The following is a 23,321-nucleotide window of genomic DNA, read 5'->3' as shown; positions in this document are numbered from 1 at the left end:
CAGAGTTTGAGCACTCCTGGAGAGCAGGAGGATGACAGTGGCTGCACTGTGACTCTGCTCTACTCCATTATCCGCTAACAGACGTGTCCTGGTTATAGGACAGAAGCTGCTGTCAGACATATCAATTGCCTGCACTGGCCGCAACGTCTTAAGCTACTAAAATGTTGTTGTGTAGACCTCAGCTTTGCCTGCTCTGCTGTTTGGTTGCGCACAAACATCTTAGTCTTCCAACTATGCACTGCTGAACTAAGACAACACTGTGGTTGAAATTACACCCATTACCCTCTGGCGTATAATGTGGGGTTTTCAGTGGGACAATCAAGCCACCCAAGAGGTTTGCTCTGCCCTCACTTTGCCTCTCAGTCATCTCAGGGCCACACAGTACTTTTCAATTTCCCTTTGATTTAATCTAACCTAAAATATCTAACATTCTTTATCTTAGGGGGGAATCAAACATGGTGTAGTGATTTCTTTGTGTTCAATTTGATGGTCTCTTTATTGCATTTTGAAGTGACACATACAGTGTATCAGGGCTGCCCCTTAATAGTCCACCAAACGTTAGTCAATCAAAAAGGCCATTAGTTGGCAAGATTTCATTGGTTACTTAGCAGACAAAAAACAAAAAAACAAATGTGAAACTCCATTAGGAGCTGCACCTTGTCAAAATAACTTAAAACCTATATGACTGGACCATTCAGGAATTTGATTTGAAAGGACAGACATAGGAAGTGGCCATGTTCAGCGGCCAGACGGCAGTCACTGTAATTTTCAGGGCTGGTACCTGACATTATTACATGGACTAGTTAATAACATGTCGGGCAGGAAATCCAAAGTGTGGGATCATTTTGAGAAGGTGAAGGACGAACCCAAGGTGATATGTAAACTCATTTGTCGACTACAAACATGACGTATCATCTGAAACATGTAAGTAGCTACATGCCCATTAGCCACTTAGCACAATCATTAGTGCTTTGCCGACAGCGTCATTAACAGGCGGCTCGCTCAGTGTGTGACGTGCACTTGTAGATAAAATATAGGCCTATATTAATGAAGGTTCATTAGTACGGTTTTGTATTTCTCTGTAATGTAGCACAGTGTTAACAGTGTTACTGATACTATTCTTTCTCACACCTTCAACTCAAATCATTGTGTTGCCCCGCCCAAAATTTATAATTTAATAATTAAATTAGTATCGTAAACATGCTGGCAACTAGTCAACTAATGGCCCTAAATGAGAACTATTGGTCGACTAGGAAAATTCTTCAAGGGACCCTTGGTCAAATGGTGCTGCTCATCCTCTGTAGTGTAAAGACAACAAAACATATTTTGTTTAATGCACTATTCCTTTATGTTAATTTGGTATTGCATATACCAATGCAGCCATGGAATAGTAGATTTTTCTTTGCATATTGATGGTTTGGTCCCAGTGGTTTGAGGGCCCTGACACACTGAGCCAGCACTTGGCTGTTGGTCATTGCAGGACCGTCAGAGTGCATTTGTTGCCCTAGCCCTAGCTTTTTTTCTGGACAGTTCAGCATTTTGAGTCCACGTTGGATCCAGCTGAGCCTGTTAGTGGATGAAATCACTCTGATTGGCAGTTCAGCTCAGTGCACGTAAAGAGAAAGGAAAGTGAGAAAAGCAATGTCAGGTAAGATTTTTTTTTTGGCCATTGAGCTCTAGCAGAAATGATTTGTAATTGATTGTGTTACTGTTTGCTGCAGGCAGCAAAGATCCTTTGTTCGTTCAACATCATGTTGTGTTATTTATGTGCTGACTGGCTAACTAACATTTTGAATCCATCCTGTCGGTCTTCTGTTTTCCCTCCTCTCATGCAGTTGCAGAACATACATGGTATTTGGTAAGGGTGGGAATCACCAGAGGCTCTACGATACGATATTATCACGATACCTAAGTCATGATACTATATTAGTGCAATTTTAAATGTGTTGGGATATGCTGAGTATCGCGATAAATTATATTGTGATTTATTATAATTATTATCTTTTATAAGATAAAGTTTTCAGTCTGTTCATCTCACTTTTTTTTTGCAGCAAAATGTATCCAGTGGACAGGAAAAAAAAAATTATATAATTCAGTTCCATTTGTATTTGTAATATCAATCATTTATATAAAACAAAAATTGATACATGGCACTGTGTAACAATACAATATTGCCACACAAACATATTATGATACTATGCTGTGTCGATTTTTAACCCCCACCCCTAGTATTTGGCAATTAGTTGTAGTCTTTGGGGTGTGTTCAAGTGCAACTTCTTTGCCAAGAAATACATGATGTGAGGCAACACAACAGTCAACCTTTGTGCACACCTGTTCTTTGATATCAGTTCAGTGTATCTGGGCCTCAAGATTAATGACATAACCCACTCAAGATGTTAGCACACAATCAAGTGGACATCTTGCATCCTGGGATTTTATCTTCTTGAGTAGAACAAATTACATATTTCATTTATTCTTAGTGGATAAATTTATTTCTGATTTACTGCAATTCTCATCAGATGTGAAAGCAAAATGATTCTGATCTCAGGATTGCAATGTCATAGAGATATATTAAATTTATTTTGAATAAAGATTTTTCTTAATGTCAGTCCGCTGTGTGGCTAAAGGATTGCTTGAGCTTATGATAATTCCAGCTCCACGAGAGCGCTTCAGATTCAATCATAACAACATTATTACAGTCTGATTTAATATGGTTTGGGAAAAAAACTTCTCAAATACACTTTATGCTTTTTATTACTAAAAATTCTCTTTTGCAGTTCACCTCTTACTGATGGTGATGGCTGCCCCCCTGATAAGACTTGCTCTGTGATTTAAAAAACAAAACAAAACAAAAAACACGTTTTATATCTTCAGGTATTAACTGGCTCGGCGGACTCGCTCACTCACCCCTGTGGAGCACTGAGCACTGAAATTTGCATGTACTAGCTCAAACACAATGAACCCAATAACCCCACAGTACAGGCTGTATAAATAGCCATCATACCATAATCTGACATCAACTTTCCTCAAGTGACTTAAAGAGCAAAATGGCAAAAGGGGGTCATTACCTGCTCCGAATGAAGCCTCGTCACCTCCTCTTAGATGTGATGCCACCCATCTTATACGAGTCTTACCGCAGTGGTGGACCCCTCACTGCCAGGCAGTGGCGCTTGCTGTTGGCATCCAGCTTCCAAATTCCACTCCAGATTGCATCCTTCTCACGTCTTATCTGATGATATAGGACGTTGAGCAGTATGGGGCTCCCCATCTCTTATAGTGGTGACCATTTCAAGAAGGTCTTGGTCCAGTTGTTTTGGGGCACACCCAAGTGCGATGGCTGTTTTCACACCTGCCCAAACAAATCACACTTAGGGGGCAAACAAACTTGATTGATTGAACTGAACCAAACAGGGCATGTGTGAAACTACCCTTAGGGCTATGCTCTTTCATTCACTGGTTCATAATACAGTGTGTAACTTTTGGCATATAGTACATGCTACTAGTGTTATCTTTTCCCTCATGATGGAGAAAACACTTTTCTTTGGTGTCATTTTGAGCTTGTCTGCCATGATGCAGTATCTGAAGGAAAAGGGCAGTGACTGACCTCAAAAGAGGAACCATCATCTCGGGGCATCTGGCAGCTTGAAGTCCCAGGGTGACGGAAACTGTGAATAAGGGCACATCATCAAATAAATTAAACATATGAAAATGTCTCTTTCTCTCTCGTTTTTTTTAGGTTTTGGCTTGTACGTTTAAGAATTTGGAGCTTGTCTCGGTGTGAAAATCTTACCAGAAAACTTGTGAAGCATTTTTGGTCTCCCGTGAGTTTTATGCTCTCGGTCCACACAAGCTTCCTTTTTTCCCCTACTGTTGGTGATTTTCATTCTAATTATATCTTTGGGGCTAAACTTTCATATTTGTACCTGCTCCTTGCTGCCTATAAAGTTAATTTCATCACTCTTGAACATTTTGGACAGTCTCAACAGATTAGACAGGATGTCTGACCATATAGGTTAAGGGCTGCCAGGAATACAGCTGCTCAGAAAACTGCGCAACCTCTTCTCCGCCTCTGCTGCCAGTACTTGCAAGATAGTCTGCCATTGCTAAAAGACTTACTTCATCCTTTGTGTCTAAAAAAGTGCATTCTGACTCAAGGGCAGCAGTTTGAGTAGAACTAGGAGACGCAGTCAGGCAGCTTTTGGCAGTGATCTTTAAATATTTTCATATGCGACCCCTGAATATGTTCTAATTCACCGCAAGTGCTACAGCCTGAAACTCTGTGACCTGCCTTAAACTGATGTCATCATCTCCAGCATACTTAACTACAGATACTTTTACAGCCTCTGGAATTTGCTTTATATACTGTATATACTCTCTAAATAATCTCTAACTACAAGACAGAAAAGTTATACGTTGTACGTTCTTATTTTTCTTTAACATGTATTTAATGGAGCATGAGATGGATTGGCGGTTTGGTGAGGCTTCTGCAATGATGACTGTTGTAGTGAAGAGGGAGCTGAGCCAGAAGGCGAAGCTTTCGATTTACTTGTCCATCTACGTCCAAACCCTCATCTATGGTCATGAGCTCTGGGTAGTTACAGAAAGAATGACATTACAGATACAAGCAGCCAAAATGAGTTTCCTTTGTGGGGTGGCTGGGCTCAGCCTTAGAGATAGAATACGGAGCACAGACATCCGGAGGGAGCTCGGAGTAGAGCCGCTGCTCCTTCGCATCAAATGGGCTCAGTTGAAGTGGTTCGGGGATCTGATCAGGATGCCTCCTGGGCGCCTCCCATTATAGGTGTTCTGGGCACATTCCACTGGTAGGACGCCCTGGGTCAGACTGTGAACCAGCTAGAGGGATTACATATCTCACCTGGCCTGGTAATGCCTTGGGGTCTCCCAAGAGGAGCTGGAAAGCGTTGCTGGGGAGAGGGACGTCTGGGGTGCTTTGCTTGGCCTGCTGCCCCCGCAACCTGGCCCCGGATAAGCAGATGAAAATGGATGGATGGATGTTTTTAAACTGATTTTATGCTCTCAGCTGAAGTCACATCCTATCTTGACTATCTGAGCAGTGTTTGCCTGAATACAGTGCTTGAATGCACAAGTCTATCCATGATGTAAACAGAGGAAATGACTAACTATTCCTCAACCTGTTCTCTCAGTGACACACTTTTTCTTCACAGATTTCTATATAAACTCAAATATTATACACATAAGAAAAACACCAGCGTACCAAACACCGCACTGGCATTAAGCACCCATTAATTTACCCGAGCCTCAGGAGCAGAATAAATAAGAAAATGAGGAGTTTAATGGTGCATTAGTGAGGAGCCAGTGGAACAGGCCCTGGGCTGTGTTTTGAATAGGCAACTATTATGAAAACCAACCTGTCACACACTTGAAAGAGCAGACCAGTTGGCATTATACATTGTAATGCAATGTTTCCTCAAGGAGTAGACTGCATGCTTTAGCTTGTTTATGACCGGATGACACAAATGCCCCACAAACATGAAGGGGTTGGATGAACTCACCCTTTTGGTAAAAATAGTTATGCAAAAGAGAACTTTTAAATGAGTTTAACAAGTACAGCTATTGTGCATCTTGTTGATGTTATGTACGGGTCAGGACAGTATGACAGTATACTAAATTGGCCCCACATCATAGATGAATTATGATACTGCTGAAATATACTCAGGATTACACAACAAGCACATTTATTTATTTATATTTTTCAGTGTGAGGTGACAGCGTGTTTTGCAGTGTTTTCAATTAGTGGCCGCCGGGTTAATACATCTGGTTACGGATGTATTTCCAAACAGGTTCATTTTAACATTTTTTTGCGTGCAGGATATTCTCCTCACTTCAGTTATCATATTGATGTTAACAGCTTTGTATTCCCACATCACACAGACCTTTTTTTATATGTATACTTGGTTTGACTGATGCTGCCAGCGCAGCAACTTTACCCCTGATGGATACATCTAATCAAAGCCTCCTGTTGTGAAAACCAAAGCAAAACTTAATTTGCTTCATCCTCTCTTCTCTCTTTCACTCACTGACTCCCTCACAAATACAGAAAATGAAGAACATATTTGGTAGTTGTTTGCTGCTGTATTAATGTTCTGAATGCCGTATGCAGCATCTTTGATATAAAAATATTGATTGCTGATGCTGTAAGATCAAAATCAAAATACTTCTACCAATGGATCTACACACACTGGCTACTTAATTAGGTACACTTGTTCAACTGCTCAGTAACGCAAAAAGCTAATCAGCCAATCATGTGGCAGCAACTCAATGCATTTAGGCATGTAGACATGGTCAAGACAACCTGCTGAAGTTCAAAGTGAGCATCAGAATGGGGAAGAAATGTGATTTAAGTGACTTTGAACATGGCATGGTTGTTGGAGCCAAACAGGCAGGAATTAGTACTGGTATTTCAGAAACTTCTGATCTACTGGGATTTTCATGCACAACCATCTCTAGGGTTTACAGAGGATGGTCCAAAAAAAGAGAAAATATCCAGTGAGCAGCAGTTCTGTGGGTGAAAATGCCTTGTTGATGCCAGAGGTCAGAGGAGAATGGCCAGACTGGTTCAAGATGATAGAAAGGCAAAACATCCTGACAACCAAGGTCTGCAGAAGAACATCTCTGAACAAACAACGCGTCGAACCTTGAAGCAGATGGGCTACAGCAGCAGAAGACCACACCAGGTGCCACTCCTGTCAGCTAACAACAGGAAACTGAGGCTACAGTTCACACTGGCTCACCAAAACTGGACAATAAAAAAAACGTTGCCTGGTCTGATGAGTCTCGACTTCTGCTGTGATATTCAGATGGTAGGGTCAGAATTTGGCGTAAACAACATGAAAGCATGGATCCATCCTGCCTTGTATCAACGGTTCAGGCTGGTGTTGGTGGTGTAATGGTGTGGGGGATATTTTCTTGGCACACTTTGGGCCCCTTAGTACCAACTGAGCATGGTTTAAACACCACAGCCTACCTGAGTATTGTTGCTGACCGTGTCCATCCCTTTTGACCACAGTGTACCATCTTCTGATGGCTACTTCCAGCAGGATAACGCACCATGTCACAAAGCTCAAATCATCTCAAACTGGTTTCTTGAACGTGACAATGAGTTCACTGTACTGCAGCAACTGTGTGATGCTATCATGCCAACATGGACCAAAATCTCTGAGGAATGTTTCCAGCACCTTGTAGAATTTATGCGATGAAGAATAAAGGCAGTTCTGAAGGCAGGAGGGGGTCCAACCTGGTACTAGCAAGTTGTACCTAATAAAGTGTCAGGTGAGTATACAGCATCATTTTATATCTCATCCTTTGTACTTCTTACTTGAGCAACTGTCTTCATTAGCATCACCTTAAGCCTGACCAATTTTATGTGGGAACGACACGTTGGCTTGGCTTGAAGAGAAAAATAAATGAAGGAGACTGCAGCCTGCAGAGTATGAGGTAAACAGATTGTAAGTTAAGATCATATGCAGCATGAAACCTCAGCTGAATCTGCTTTATGTGAACACTGATGTAAGAAAAAGTCATCCGTTTTTAAAATCTATTGGTTCAAGCTTTAATGTTGGTTTATTAACCCTCACGTTCATTAATCATTTCTCTGACTGTTGAGCATCTTACAATCCATTGATCAATCCACAGCTTCAGCCATTACTTTTCTTTTACTTGCTACTGATTGGCCCAAAGGGGATATCATCACTCCTGGGGCCAGATGTTTACTGTTGGCTTGCACGTTGTGATATGACTTGATCACATGATGATCACTATCTTATGTCATTTGGCTAATTACCTAGTGGAACGATAGCTCATGTATGCTAATGATGGAGAATTAATTAAAAATTGCAATCATCTTGTTTGTCTTGTGCTGGAATCTGCTCAGGATAAGATCCCAATCACATGGTGTTTTACTAATACAGTGTTAATAGCACTCCATAAGCTAACACAATAGTGTAATGATTGGATTTTGAAAATGACATCACTCATGGGGTCGTTAAGTGTACTTTGAGTGCTTGAGTAAGATATGTAGATTGATTAAAGGTTTCAGATACAAAATGCTAGTACTCTATTTTGTTACTATTATGGTGCACAGTATTGTATTTTACTAGTTGTTTCAACTAAAATAAGGATTGAATACCTATACTTACATTTTCCAACTATTACAATGGTCAAAAACGTTGAGACTATATGAAGAGTATGTCCTCAAAATGTATGGCGGGCCTACATGTAAACAGCTGTTGTGCTTTATTTCTGCTTGTCAACATAAGTACAGTAACTGCCCTTCAAATATCCGTGAGCATTGACTGGAAAACGTGCAACTGCAGCTACCAAACAATCAGCAAAGTGTTGTTCGAGAATGCCTTGATGAATCTTACTCCACGGACATTTGCAGTTTGTAAAGCTAAAAGCAAGTGTGAGGGATCTAAAGCGGGATTTATACTTCTGCGTTGAATTGGCGCTGTACCTACGGAGTAAGCTCGGAGTGGACGGATACGCCGTATCCTGACATGCACCTCCCCAAAATCTATGCTTCACAATGACTCAGACCTCCTGTTTATTTTTGTAAGCTGAAACCATTTCTCTCGGTGGAAACAAATTCCACAGAGAAGAAACAATAAATTGTGAAGACAATAAAGCCTCCACAAAACAGCACTTTAAGTCTTGTGTGTGATTCATCCTGGCTTCATCTGAGTACAGAAAATCTCTGCTTGTCGCTAGGCTAATTTAGACAATGTAAAATGCCTTAGGCTTGTGCTCATAACATTAGCATGTTGTATTTGTTCGGAAAATGTGTTTAGTAGAAGACTGTTGTTTTGTTGATAAACCTTGTGAGTTGTAATGAAGCCAAATTTTGTAACATTACCCTTGCTAAATATTGCTGTTGTCCCTGGCTTCATGTGAATAGAGGGAAAAGTCTGCTAGCTGCCAGGCTAATTTATACGATGTAAAATGCCACAGGCTTGTGCTCATAACATTAGCATGTTGTATTTGTGGGGAAAATTTGTCCAGAAAAAGAATGTCTGTGAATGATCGGAGTTACAGTGAAACCCATTTGTGTACTTGTGTTTGAAACTGTAGCTGTTAGGCCATGTTTATTGTGTGTTTTGGGTGTGTTTTGAATCAACTAAACTCAGCCCTTTACAGAAATTCCACTGCCAACTAGTGTTTTGGAGGCGTAACTGCAGAGTGACACAGACACACCACCACACAAGTATAAATGCTCACAACGGCGAAGGCCACTGCATAGAGCTGACACACAAGTATAAATCCTGTTTAAGTTATATAACACAGAAAACCAACATGTTTGTGTTAATTCAGACACATTTTCTCTGTGCCATTTTTAAGGGTCAAATTAAGAAAAAATAATGTTCTATGGACAGAGCACAAGGTTCCAATGCTCACAGTATGATACCAAGTACTATCATTTTCACTTCAATCATTTTCACTTATTGGTTAATAAGTTAAGTACAGCACAAAATACTGCAGTAAATGTACTGTATGTATCAGTGATGTGCTTTACACATTGTCTTTTATACTCAGCCCTGTAAGATCCTGCATGCTTATGAATGTCAGTACATCCCTGCAGCAATGGTACAAAGACTAATGCCTGTAATTTTCTTCCACTTTCTGTGCTAATTCTGGTTTTATGCAACACTTTAGAGTGTACTGCTGTATCTATGTAAAGAAAGCATAATAATTGCGTCATCATCACAAATCTACATTTTCATATAAATACTGTTGTAAAGCACTGCAGCCTTGAATTAAAGTTAGTTAATTTCAATTGTTTATGGAAACAATGAGACATTATTCAATATAATCAAATCTGATGGTATAGTTAATTGAAATTTTAAAAAAAATTACAGGTTTAAAAGACTTAGCATTTTGAAAAATATTGGCATTACATATTATTAGTAGTTTAATTATGAAGGAGAAAAGACAAACTACTGTATACTACAGCTTTGTACCTTGCTGTTTTATCTCCATGAGTCTTCTAGTGGCACAGGATGAAAGCAAGAAATCAGACAATACAGAAAAACAACAATAGTTTATTTTAACCATATTTTGTGTATGAACTACAAACTCTGGTCTCTATAATCGATCTCCATATCTTTTAAAGGTCATGAAAGAATGCTTACATGAAAATCAATCTCTTATTCTTTTACAGCATGTTTCTCTTTTTCACTTTTAGAACAGGTTGTTGGCACATGTAAAATCAAAATTTAAAAAATTTTGTTTTTGTTTAGTTTTATTCTCAAAATGTATTTTTATATAAATCTACCACTAGAACAGCATTCCCTCTCAGAAAGAAAAAAAAAAGAACAAAAAAGTGGAAAACAAAAAATAAAAAGAATATTGACCAAAAAATATTTAGATATCTTACATACATGAGACAGCTCGACTAAAATGCAACAAATTTACCATTTAAATTTTCAGACAATTTACCTCCAACTAAAGGCAAAAAAGGGAGGATGGTTACACTCTCTTACATAAACTGAGCAGAACTGTGATCCACATCCCACCACTAGGAACTCAAACACAGACTAAATGACACACACCCATGTCATCCTATGGTTTACAAATGTGCCAAACTCCACAGAAGTGCAATTATGAGATAAACAGTGTCAGGGGGTGACGAAAAAGAAAGCATGTATGGGGTGATCAATTATCTGATTCTGTCTGGACTAAAATTATCTGGGGACCTCCTGTTATTTAAGATCTACCCACCCCCATCTGAGTGTTTTGTGCAGCACATTGAAAGTGAATAAATCAATTAATTCAACAAATCTCCACAATCATCTTGATCATCAAATTATCCTGAAACATCCAGTAGGTCTCCGTACCAATAACCTCCTACATTTGTACTCCATTAATAATTCCCACTACAGCTTCTATAATCCGTACCCTGACAGAGGGAGAAAACTGTGGGGATAAAAACTAAATAACATGACGCTGTTTCACACCAGACTTATTAATCAAACGATCTCTGTATTAGGTGAATTACGGAAGGTAATATGAGTTTTTGCTTAACAGATAATAGACATAGATTATTAACATACACAATCTATGCAATTATTGTATTACAAATCATAAGAGGACCCCAGGTAATATTAGTCTCATGGGAAAGGGGCTTTGGATCATTATCTTGTTGTTTAATTTAATTCTCTTTTTCATATCTTAGTCATGAGATACTGAGATGGCTACTGTATCTTATTCATTCTCCCGACCTGAAAATTGCTGACGCATTGAACTATGGGAAGTAGCTTACTTGTCTTTTCTGTCTTTTTAATTGGTAAGCACTCACTCCATGTCGGCTTTAAGTGGCTGTAAAAGGTTTATAATCATGTGATTTTGTTTATTTGTCTTTATTCTCCGATGTGGGATGGTGAACTCTTGTCAAACTCTTATCCAGCTGTTCATACTTTGTTTTAGGAAGTTCACAGTAAGGCTTGCTAGTATAATTTGGAGTGGTTTTGACCAGTAGGAGGACAGGAAGTGGACGCTGATGTGTTGTGTTGCAGCCAAATGGTGAAATGTGCCTGTTTAAAAATAAACTGAGCATACAGATGGACAGCAGAGTTGATAATTATGCAGCGGGAGTAATTTGAGAAGTTTAAGTGGATGTGTTAAAACTCTATTTTTGCTGTGAAAACCATTTACGCCTCCATTTGAATCTACTGTAACCACCATTAATCTAAGCCTTTAATAGGAGATGAGTGTTTTAAACTTGCAAGATGCTGTGAATTTTGGGTGGAGTGCCACTTCCAGCTTTAAGGTTACTCCACAGAAAGTACATACCACTACCTGTAACAGCAGTTTTTCTTTAAGAGGAATTCTTCTCTCTGTATTTACTTACTGCAACACATCGGTATAATGAAAACACAAACTGACTTAAGTTTGACATTGGCCTAACCCTTCTTTTTATTTTACTGTCAGTGGAGCAAAAACTGCCCTTACTTCCTAAAATTAAACCCTGGGCATCTCCCTAAGCACTGGACCTGACAAATGTCGGCCTAACATCTGCATTTATGGTGCCTGCCGCCATTTTTCACGGTGGGGACTTTGAAATGGTTTCCAGGGTATGGACGCCTGCAGTGCTGTGTTCATCCAAAGCCCATGGGCACATCAATTAAAATGGAAATTGTGTTGACGCAAAGGGAGAGGGAGAGAGGCAGGTGCAGCCCAAACATCTGGTTGATGCCCGATCCCACACATTCACCCCTAAAGCCTCTCACAGCATAAGCCCCGCCGCTCAGGGCCAAGTCCTGTGGTTGGCAGGGGCAGGGTGTGAATCTGGGGCTGCCAGGCACTGCCCATGTGGAAATGTGGCACGCAGATGACAGGCAATGTGCTCAGACAGCTGTATAAAGGTTTAAGCTCTTTCCTCAGCTCATCAGTCTGCTTCTGACAGCACTCAGTCCTGCAGTACTGCAGATGCTGTAAAGGGTCCCAGCATGAAAAACGGGGGGCTTCAAAGCAATCGTCTTCATATGCCACTGTACAAAGCAGCGTAAGGTAAAGATGAGGCCATGATACATTGGAAATATTTGGAGGCAGTGGACGTTTGCCAGAGTTGTAGATCATCTACATTCTTCACAAGACTTGCCTATTTTTCAGTCACAATTATGCAGATTCTAAAGTACCCATTAATGCTGCTCCTGATTGTGACCCTCAGAATCTAAATTGGTCTTAATGCAATTTATGGAATGTTCTCATAATAATCAGGCGACGTCTCAGAGAATCTGGGAACTTGAGTCAAAACAAGTGGAGATTAGGGATCAAATTTTGCATTTACATTAGGAACACAAAGACAAATGTAAGTTTCTTTCATAGTTAATCAGTAGAATTTAATTTAACTAAAATGCACTTCTAAAAGTGAGGCTCAACTTTTACAACAGCAGGACATATTCCCCTCACTTAAGATCCTCAGTCTATTGATGACAGAGCAGAGAGTGGCTAATATGTATGTGACAGATATAATTAAACAGTGAATTATGATCAAATTTCGTCACTGACAGTTCTGTCACTCACTGTAAAATAATGAACAAGTGTTCAATTCATCTCAGTTACAGATGGTCACAAAAGATTTCATCACTTAATCCACAGCTGGAGAAAATCACTAATGTGCTCTAGATTCCTTTGATACATGGGAGAAACGAGGTTACTATCTCATCTGATCCAAACACTGCAGTTTACCAAAAAAAGAACAATAATTTGCTTCAGGAGTTTTTCTTCAACAGATGTCTTCAAACAGAGTTTGAAAGCATATTAGTAAACCAATCCCGTGAAATGAGAGGAAGGAAAAAATCAAAAACAAAACATGAATTAAGTGCTGAAAAAATAATTGCAGAATACAGTTTTTTCTTGATTTAACCACGATAGTTTTTTCTTAAATAAATAACTTCTGTTTTGTAAAGACACTTTTTGAAACAGTAGACATACCCTAATTCCCAAAGTCATTGAATAAACATCACCAGCCACTGATTTGCCAAACACACGAGTCTGTTCCTCCATGTGTGAGCCACAGTCCTCACAACCAAATGTCAGTAATGTCCTGTCAGTAATGTTTTTATGTAATTCCATCAGTTTTATAATGTCTCAGTTTGAAAAAAAGTATTAGATTTGGGTCTCTTGTACATTGTCTTTTGAGCTGGCCCGGATTAACAAAGGTTCGTGCGCTGAGCTGTGTATGGAGTTGATAGTGGAGGCATGGTTGTATGCTGTCTTATAGGTGTTATAATGGTTGAGGTGCTCGTGCTCAAGAGGAGGCAGGGTCAGGTGGCCCTCCATGCCCGGGCCTCCTGTTACACAGTCCTCGTCCACATTGATGATCTCAATGGTGCGTGTGGGCGCATGGTGGTTCTGCTGGTGGTGCTGTTTGCGCATCTTGTAGAAGATAATCAGCATGACCGCTGCCATGAGTGTGATTGCAACAAAGCAGCCAATGATGATCTTGGTCGTCTTCATTACCTCATCCAAGCCGTTGAGCGAGCCCTCCCCACCCAGCTCCGTGACGGGGATTGTGTAAGTCTTCTCTGTGGCGCGGGTGGAGACTGGGGTCCGGACTGTGGTGGTAGTTGTAGAGGTGGGTGAAACAGACTCCCACATACCAGCAGAGGGAGTGGGGCCTACCTTCTGTTGCACTGCGGTGGTGAAGCCTTCATTATGTGGCGTTTCTATGGTTTCCACTGTCACTGTGGTGAAGTAGCTGAAGCTGCTGTTCTCTGTTGAGGACACATTGAGTGTGGCAGATGCTGTTGTGTTACCTGCAGAATTACTGACCATACATGTGTACGTGCCCGTGTCCTGCATGGTAACATTGGTGAAGTTCAGAGTGCCGTCATTCAGCACGGAGATTCTGACCTTGTAAGCACCGTGTGTCATGATGGAACCATTGGGTGTAATCCAGCTTACTGAGGTCAAGGAGCTGGCTCTGCATTTCAACTCCGCAGCACTTCCCTCTGTCACATTTAGGTCTGCGGGAGGCTCCACAATAACAGGAGCATAACAGTGAAAGTAGTTCTGGTCCAGCTCGCCAATGTATCGTCCCTTGTGGTGGGTTGGTGAGCTGCAGCGCGCACAGCAGCTGGTGTTTGCTGGTACCATTTCCTTAAGCCACCAGCTTAGCCAGAGGATGTCACAGTTACAATTCCACGGGTTGTGGTGCAAGTGCACCCTCTCCAGGTGATGTAAAGGAGTGAAGAGATCATGGGGCAAGAGGGTAAGGTTGTTATGGGCTAGATTGAGCTCCACTAGTGACTGCAGGTCATCGAAAGAGTTCCTTTCTATGGTCTGGATCTGGGCATGCATCATCCATAGCTTCTGCAAATGAATGAGCCCTTTAAAAGAGCCAGGTCGGATGACAGTTAGCTGGTTCCCCGACATCTCCAGTTCATCCAGCTTCACCAGGGGAATAAGGTTGGGAATTTCCTTCAGATTGCACATTCCCAGATTTAAGTAGCGTAGATTGCTCAGCCCTTCAAAGGCCCCCTCAGATATGTAGGAGAGCCGTTTGAGCTCCCCAAGGTCCAACCGCCGTAATGAGGGCACTCTGTTGAAAGCATAGGAGGGAATGCTCTCTATGGGGTTATTCCTCAGCCAAAGCTCCTTTAGTTTGGACAAGTACTCAAATGCCCCGTTTGGGATAGTGGTGAGGCGGTTATCAAAAAGCTCCAAGGTATTGAGACTGGCCAGTCCATTGAAGGCCCCAAGCTCAATTTTGCGTATGTGGTTTTTGCTCAGCTGCAGGATCTCCAGATGTCTCAGGTGCTTGAAGCTGTCCACCTTTATGACCTGAATGAGATTTTCTTGCAGATTCAGGTAGCGCGTGTTGGTGGAGATGCCATCAGGGACATCCCGCAGGCCTCGCCGCGTGCAGATGACTTTGCTGAACTGGTTGCTACAGGAGCAGACAGAAGGGCACGTCTGAGCACGTACCAGCCCTGCCACCACCAACAGCTGGAGGGCCAGAAGCAGCACAAACAAAGGGTCGGACAAGGCCCGGTTCCACCTAGGACCTCGCATCATCTGCTGCTGCTGAGAGGAGGTCATCTTGTTTAACATTCATAATTCATTGACTGGTCTTCCACTCTTTGGAATGAGGATTTGGGCTCACTGGAATGAGAGACAGAAAAGAGAAGAGATACATTAGATAATTGATCATGTTGAGATTCTCACATCTAATAATATGCACTGAAATACTCTGAAAAACAACGAAAAAAAAGGAGCATTTGAAGTTTTTCGCCTAAAAATATCCTTCAGGTTTGTGTATCTTTGCAGCCACTAATAACAACATATACACACACCCACACACACACAAACTTGCAACCTTGATAGAGCGCCTTATATCCATCTCTGTTTCTGAGCGCTCTGTCCTCCACGCACTCTCCATCTCAGTCACATAAAATAAAATCACAATGAAGCCGCCAACTACTGTGCTGTATCTCTGCGGGAGGAGGAAGGGAGGGAACAAAAGCAGCTACGACTGCTGTGTTTTGTGATTTATATTTGAGACTCGGGAGACATAAATAATAAGGAAGCTCGCCACCCACCAGTCCTTCAATCGAGTCGAGATATCTGGAAACGTCTGATTACAACTCACAGTTCCTCAAAGGCACGTATGTGACTGGAATGTCAAACAAGCAAGCCAAAATGGAACCGGGGAATTTGTTTGTGTAACTCTTTATGTATTACACCAGAGGAAACTGTGGAAATACAAACAACATATTCTTTGATTAAGACTTACTGTGCGCAAGAGAGACGATGCTATGGCAGCTATGGAGTATGACTAAATGACAGATGTTTATTTAATTGATTCGGCGTAAGCTATCTTCCTGTTTTCGACTCGATAAAACCGATATTCCTCAAAGCTGTCATGGTTGCACAGTGAGCTATGGTTTAAAAAAGGTGCCATTCATACAGTGTAAAAGACAAGCTCAAAAACAAGACAGCAAAAAAACAATGCAACTTGAGGAAGGAAAGCTAGAAATAAAACTTTAACCTGGAAAGCAAAAACATGGAGGTGAAATTTAAACCGTAAGTTTTATAAGTGACCAGAATACATATACATAAAATGACCCTGATGCAGTAATTAAATTCATAAGGACACTCCTTATCAGTCATAAATTACTACTAAGTGAGCACCATACCATATAGTATATCTAAATTATTAAGATGGGGGCTTCTGATTGAATTAAAATCCCAGCCAATCCCTCCTTTGGCTGAGAGTGGTGTGGAGACAGCCAAGAAGAATTAGTTTCTAGAACAAATTTATAGAGGGGTTCAAGTATTAAATTTCAGAATCTAGCCCTCCTGTGGAAATACAGATCTATAACGAGATAGCTTGTTACACTACTAACATTCTAATTAGCTTCAGTGTTCAGGTATGTCACCATGGTACAAGGGCGTAGCTTTCATTTCAGCATTGGGGGACGCACATATGAAACGGGTTTTAGGGGTCCTCCACCAGGAAATTTTGAGCATCAAACACTTAATTTCCTGCATTCTAATGATTTTTTTAATGCACCTATTTGTGCTTTTTCTGCATGTATGGCGTATACGTCTTTAATTTCTCAAAATGAAAGTTTGCTGCTTCCATGTTTTTATGGGGGTCACAAGTACACACGTTCTAAACAACAACACAGTACCTATTGATGTTAATGAGGGTGAATTAAACTTTCGCAAACGTATTGTCAAAGACTAGATTATCCTCCTGAGACCCCAGCTTTTGTTTGGTATGCACTTTCAATGTCTCCAAGATATTTGGGATTATAGGACTTGATAAGTATAAAAAAACGAATCATTGTCTTTGAACAGTTAGTAGTTTTTGAGAAAAAAAAAAATGATGTCCTCATATGAGGACAGTGGGTTTATTTCAAATCGTCACAAGCGTGTATTTAAGTATAAACCAGTTTATTTCAATGCCTAAACATTTGTGCAACAACAAAACTGAAAACAAGGCAATATTTTGTAACTCTATGGCTTAGGGGTCACTGTTCGTTTCAATACCTTAACTTATGACTGTGCTAAACTAAATTGCAGAAGCCTTTAGATTTGTTCATTTTCTAGCTCTGTATGAATTTTCCTTGCTCCACACTCTAAGCTAGGAATGTCCTTTTTGTCTGTAGTAACAGTCTGTCACACCTTACTGGCTTATATAAAATGCTGCAATAATACAATATCCTCCTGAGACCCAAACTTTTGTTTGTAATGCATTTTAAATTTCTCCTTCTCCTAATTTCTCCTTCTTCTAGCTATTTGGGATCAGTAGGACCTGACAAGTATGAAAAAATTAAACATTGTCAATGATAATAAGTCCCAATGTCCTCAAACTTGACGACAATGAAGTCTGAATGTCTTCAACGAGTACTTTCTAATTAACAGTGTCTTAGCTTGTTACTGTTGCTAAAATTGGTTAAATTTGTTGCCATAGCAGACTACAAACATTATTTATCATAAATAAACAAGTTTCATCAATAAAATGTGATCAGGTTTTGGACCTTGTCCACTTTTGTGTCGGGATTGGCTGCAGACTTATTTGGCAGAGATGGGTGCCATCTTGTTTTTACATGGATCAGTGTATTGAAGTGTCCACAAACAAGGACACCAAGTCTAAGTTAAGCACAATGAAGTATATAGTTAGGTAAACCCAAAATGTGATGTCTTCATATGAGGACACAGGATCTAAGGAGGATAATAAAGTCCCAATGTCCTCAAATGAGTACTTTTTAATTAACAGCATCTTAGCTTGTTACTTTTGCTAAAATTGGTCAAATTTGGATGCAATATTAAACTGCACATATTATTAAGCACAAATAAACAAGTTTCAAGCGTAACATTCTGTCAGGTTTTGCGCATTGCCCACTTTTATGTTGAGATTGGCTGTAGACTAAATTAAGGAGAATGAAGTGTGTGTTACAGCAAATCCCAAAATGTAATGTCCTCATATGAGTAATTACAGTGAATGCTGTGATGGGCATGAGAACTGTACATAATCACTTTTTGAGTAGTCCAATAACAGTCTCAACATTTTTTCTGATCATATAGCTGTCAGAATTCATCCTTACATATTATTTTCCATCATTGTCACAGAAAGCTGGATTTTTTTCCCTCCTCGTCTACTTAGTTATTGGCAGGGAAACACTCTGGGCAGGTCGGAAGTGAGTCACAGAGCTAACACAGATAAAGAGAAACATTTATAGAGTCTCTAATCTACCTGACCTGAATGTTTTTGAATGTGGGAGGAAACTGGAGCACATTCAGAAAATCAATGTGAACATGTAGAAGGGAAAAAAAATAAATTGTGAACTTCACACAGAAAGTGTCAGAGTTACAACCTGCACTGAAATGACAGTGATAAACACTGCCGTATGTGTTGTTGAGCCACAAATAGCTACAGTAAATCTGTCTGACTGTCACACAATAGGTTTTAATCTAGACACAGAGAAATCACATGAGCTCTCGGAGACAAGGGCTCTCTCGGGATGTGCTCGATGAATAAAGTGAAACAGCTGTCATTTTTAAAGAAGGTCATCAAAAAGACATGTTGTTATTTATTATCAGCAAGTCAATTGTCATTGGCGCTGCGAGTTCAGGACACAAGTTAACAAAAATTAAAAAAATCAAAAGCAGTGTGTGACATTTTAAAAGGATAAGGATTGCTGTGAATAGACCAGATTTTTTTTTCTTTTCAGCTTTGCTCTTCAAATACTGAAGGCATGTATGAACATAAGGCAGCTTAAAGGTGAAGTGGAAACATTACGAGACTACTACAGTGTGCTGACACACACACACACACGCAGAAGTGTAACAGTAATAGCATGACAGCTGATTTTCTGAACCGAATAAATCAACTACATGAGTGCTGTTGTGGGATTACAGTATTTTCTGCTTTTGTACAGTATGTTTAACACACAGGCTACACTGCAACAGCAAGCTCTTCACTTAAGAAGGAGCAGGCTATTACTGTAACTACTGATTAATTGCGTGATTACTGACTCCATTAATTCTTCAATTACAAAATTTAAATTCCAAGCAGCAAAAGCCTGCGGGTGGAGAAAGAATGTGTTTCCACGCAGGGGTCCAGGCAAATGTGACAGGGATCACACACCAGGCTGAAAATCACATTCCTTTATGGCGAATTTAATTTGTTAGGAATTAAAACCTTGCACTAAACACTTGACTATGGTACAGTATAATGTTTGTTTGGCCAAAAAGGGAGGTGTTGTGGAGCTCCAGCCCCGAGTATTATCTCAAAACTCTTCAATCTTTTATGTTTTTAAAATACTCTGATATTTGTGCCATTCAGATAACAATATACAGCCAGGTTGTTTATCTTACTATGCTGGATGTTGCAGTCACAAAAACTAACACAAATTCAGCCATTCATTCATTTTCCGTAACTGCTTATACTGTTAGGTTTCACAGGGAGGGTGGAGCAAGAGGCAGGGTACACCCTGGAAAGGATGCCAGGCTATCGCAAGGCTAACACATAGAGACAGACAACCATTCACACTCACATTCACACCTACGGCCAGTTTCATGGAGCCAGTCATGAATTCTGCACGACCTTGCAATTTTGTCCAATCACCACAACTTTACCACAAATCTGACTGCTTAAAACAGGGGAAATCTCATTTGATTGTGGAACTTCGCGCAGCATATTGATTTTCTCAGCTCTTTTTGTTGGTGAGAGATCGTTGTAATCATTTAACAGCTTGGTGTAGGATGTTAGCCATTGCTGCTGTGTTAGCTTGCGCTAACAGGGAGATCTGCTACGCCAGTGCTATGCCGAACAGCAGCGACAGCAGTTGCCCCCATACCTCTTCTACCATCACAAATGAATTCCAATTCTGTGGGAAACACCAAATCCACATAACAATAGGCACCAAATTCGAGACAGCACTGTGACTGATATTTCAGTTTTCACTTGACCCCACAATTTCATGACAAAGAAACGGCTAAAAACAGTGTAACATGCATCACAATTTTTTAGAAAAGGTGGCATGAAATCAGGCATTTCAGGCTGCAACAACCCCAAAAAGAGACAGCAAAATCCTGGAAGGACTGCTATACTATTTGAGTTGATCCTCTTTTGGTTTAATATTTAATTCAGAGTATAGAAGGCTACATTTAGTTGGCATTGTTGGGGATGTTTGATTTGCAATTAAAGCAGCCCAGATTATTTTGGCATTGATTCAAATGTAGCAGATTGGTCAACTAAATATTCCTCTGTAAACTCTACTCCAGCGTAGGTTTCAAGATGAGTAATGCTGTTTATGCCAAATTCCTACACTACTTGTGTTATGTATCTTAAAAATAGTAGTATTAGACAGTTTTTGCCTATTTTTAGATGACAGGAGGGAAAATTAGTCATCCTCGACATTTGTGGTGTTATGGTTTCAGAATGGCATGGTGGTGCAGTGGTTAGTACTGTCACCGCAGTAAGAGGGTTCCTGGTTCGAACCCAGGGTGGGGAAGCCCTTCTGTGCCGAGTCTGCATGTTCTCCCTGTGTCAGCGTGGGTTTTCTGTGGGTACTCCGGCTTCCTCCCACAGGTTAAGTGGTGACTTTAAATTGGCCGAAAGTGTGAGTGTGAATGGTTGTCTGTCTCTATGTGTCAGCCCTGCGATAATCTGGCGACCTGTCCAGGGTGTACCCTGCCTCTCGACCAATGTCAGCTGGGATAGGCTCCAGCCCCCCCGCGACCCCTTACAGGATAAGCGGTTATAGAAAATGAATGAATGTATTTGGAATGATAAAGACAGCTAGATAATGATAGATACAAAACAGGATGTTAGCTCTACAAGATTTTTTTTTCTTGGCAACTATCATGTCTTTCCGAAATGGAAAAATCTCCCTGGGAGAGCATGCCCCTGGACACTGGGGTTTGGGCTGGGCCCCAAATGTTTACAACATCTGGTTCCGCCCCTGCTGCTGACCCTGTTAGGAATGAATTATCTCTCACACACACACTCACACACTCTTATTGTTCACACAAGCACAATGTCTTTTTGCAGGTAAAATTCCATCAATAATATGACCATGAAAAATATGCTGCGCAGTTTGGACTATCCTGGATAAGGAATCCCTGTATCTTCCTCCACTATTTACTCATCCTCCTTTTCAAGCGATCAAACCTTGAACAGAGATAAACAATGAATCAGCAATCCAAATTATGGCAGCAGAAAAGATGAAGTTGATTTACAAAGCAAAACAATGCGTCCCCACACTGACAATGAAAGCAGCAAAATTGGATTTACGTAGTGCAGTGAAGGAATTAGATGAAAAGAGATAAGGAAAATGAGATTAAGAAAAGAATGCATTTTCAAACTTTTGTCCTAACAGATTATGAACTGCCAGCTGTCTCTTTGTCTGGCGGAGGGAACTAAAGCATGACCCAGATTAGCAGGACTGCAGACAATTGAAGAGCAAGATCTGCAACATTTCTGAATTCATTTCTGGTGTATGAAACAGAAACAATTCACACTGAAGCCAAGCATACAAAGAAACTCTGTGAGTGATGTCATACAGCTGTTAGGCAGCACAGAATAAGTATTACATCTTGCACATCACATCAATAGATAGCATCATGTCAATTCACATGATCCACATACATTCTATTAATCAGGTCGGTCACTCTTACAACACATGTTAAATTATGGATGCCACATTAGTACTTGTTTATACACTAGCATGGATTACCTTTTAATTTAGTCAACGCTGACAGTTTTCAGATACGAGACTTTCCCAACAATCTCACCGACTTGTCATTAGTCACCGTGTTGCCAAATTCAACTACTTAAATCCCTGCAAACTTCTTCCTGAGAACATCAGTGTTTTTGGATTTAATAAGGAAGTACACTGTTGACAACTGTGACTCTGTTGACAACCTGGTGCATTTTTATAATGCAGTAACAATGTAGCCTGGTATGAATCAGAAAGGACTAACAAATGTGCCTGTATAGAATGATGCATGCATTTCTCATTCACTTGGAGTGTAATTACAGCAACCAGCTCTTCACTCCTTTCCCCACAAACCCTCTCTGAGGATCTGCCGTCACACCACTTAAAGGTAACCAATGGGAATTAGCTTTCGCAGCCATAGAAACAACAGACTCGTCTCTTTGCATGACACGTCTAATCAATACTCATACTGCATAAATACAATGGCTGTCCTGCTGATATTGCTCAGCTCTCCTTCTTATTGAGAGTGCGTACACACTGAGAACAATGACCAGAATTTCTGGTATTTACACCAGTTGCATCTAACAGAATATAAATGATACAAAAAATGTGATTCTGGCCATCACTTTTCGATAACCTTTATATATATATATACATGTATATATAACAGAAAATGGTCCAAGAAAATATCCATTGAGCGTCAGTTCTCTCCTTGTTGATGCCAGAGGTCAGAGGAGAATGGCCAGACTGGTTCAAGATGATAGAAAGGCAACAGTAACTCAAATAACCACTCGTTACAACCAAGGTCTGCAGGAGACCATCTTTGAACCAACAAAACGTCGAACCTTGAAGCAGATGGGCTACAGCAGCAGAAGACCACACCAGGTGCCACTCCTGTCAGCTAACAACAGGAAACTGAGGCTACAATTCACACAGGCTCACCAAAACTGGACAATAGAAGATTGGAAAACGTTGCCAGGTCTGATGAGTCTGGATTTCTGCTGCGACATTCAGATGGTAGGGTCAGAATTTGGTGTAAACAACATGAAAGCATGGATCCATCCTGCCTTGTATCAACGGTTCAGGCTGGTAGTGGTGGTGTAATGGTGT

The 23,321-nt window shown here is 40.5% G+C and overlaps 1 protein-coding gene across 2 annotated transcripts in view; it reads right to left on the bottom strand.

Moving 5' to 3' along the window:
• Positions 1-10,074: 10,074 nt before the first annotated feature.
• lrrc4ca (leucine rich repeat containing 4C, genome duplicate a) overlaps positions 10,075-23,321 on the bottom strand; it is a 236,875-nt gene continuing 223,628 nt past the window's right edge. For both annotated transcript variants that reach the window (XM_050073759.1, XM_050073758.1), the window contains one exon: positions 10,075-15,642. In XM_050073759.1, coding sequence (XP_049929716.1) covers positions 13,645-15,591 — 1,947 coding nt within the window. In that variant the 5' untranslated portion in view covers positions 15,592-15,642 and the 3' untranslated portion in view covers positions 10,075-13,644. The remainder of the gene's footprint in view (positions 15,643-23,321) is intronic.

This window comes from Epinephelus moara, chromosome 20 (genome assembly GCF_006386435.1).
Source record: "Epinephelus moara isolate mb chromosome 20, YSFRI_EMoa_1.0, whole genome shotgun sequence".
NCBI lineage: Eukaryota > Metazoa > Chordata > Actinopteri > Perciformes > Serranidae > Epinephelus > Epinephelus moara.
The sequence above is the reverse complement of the archived record's forward strand: the minus strand, read 5'-3'. Positions and strand labels throughout refer to the sequence as shown.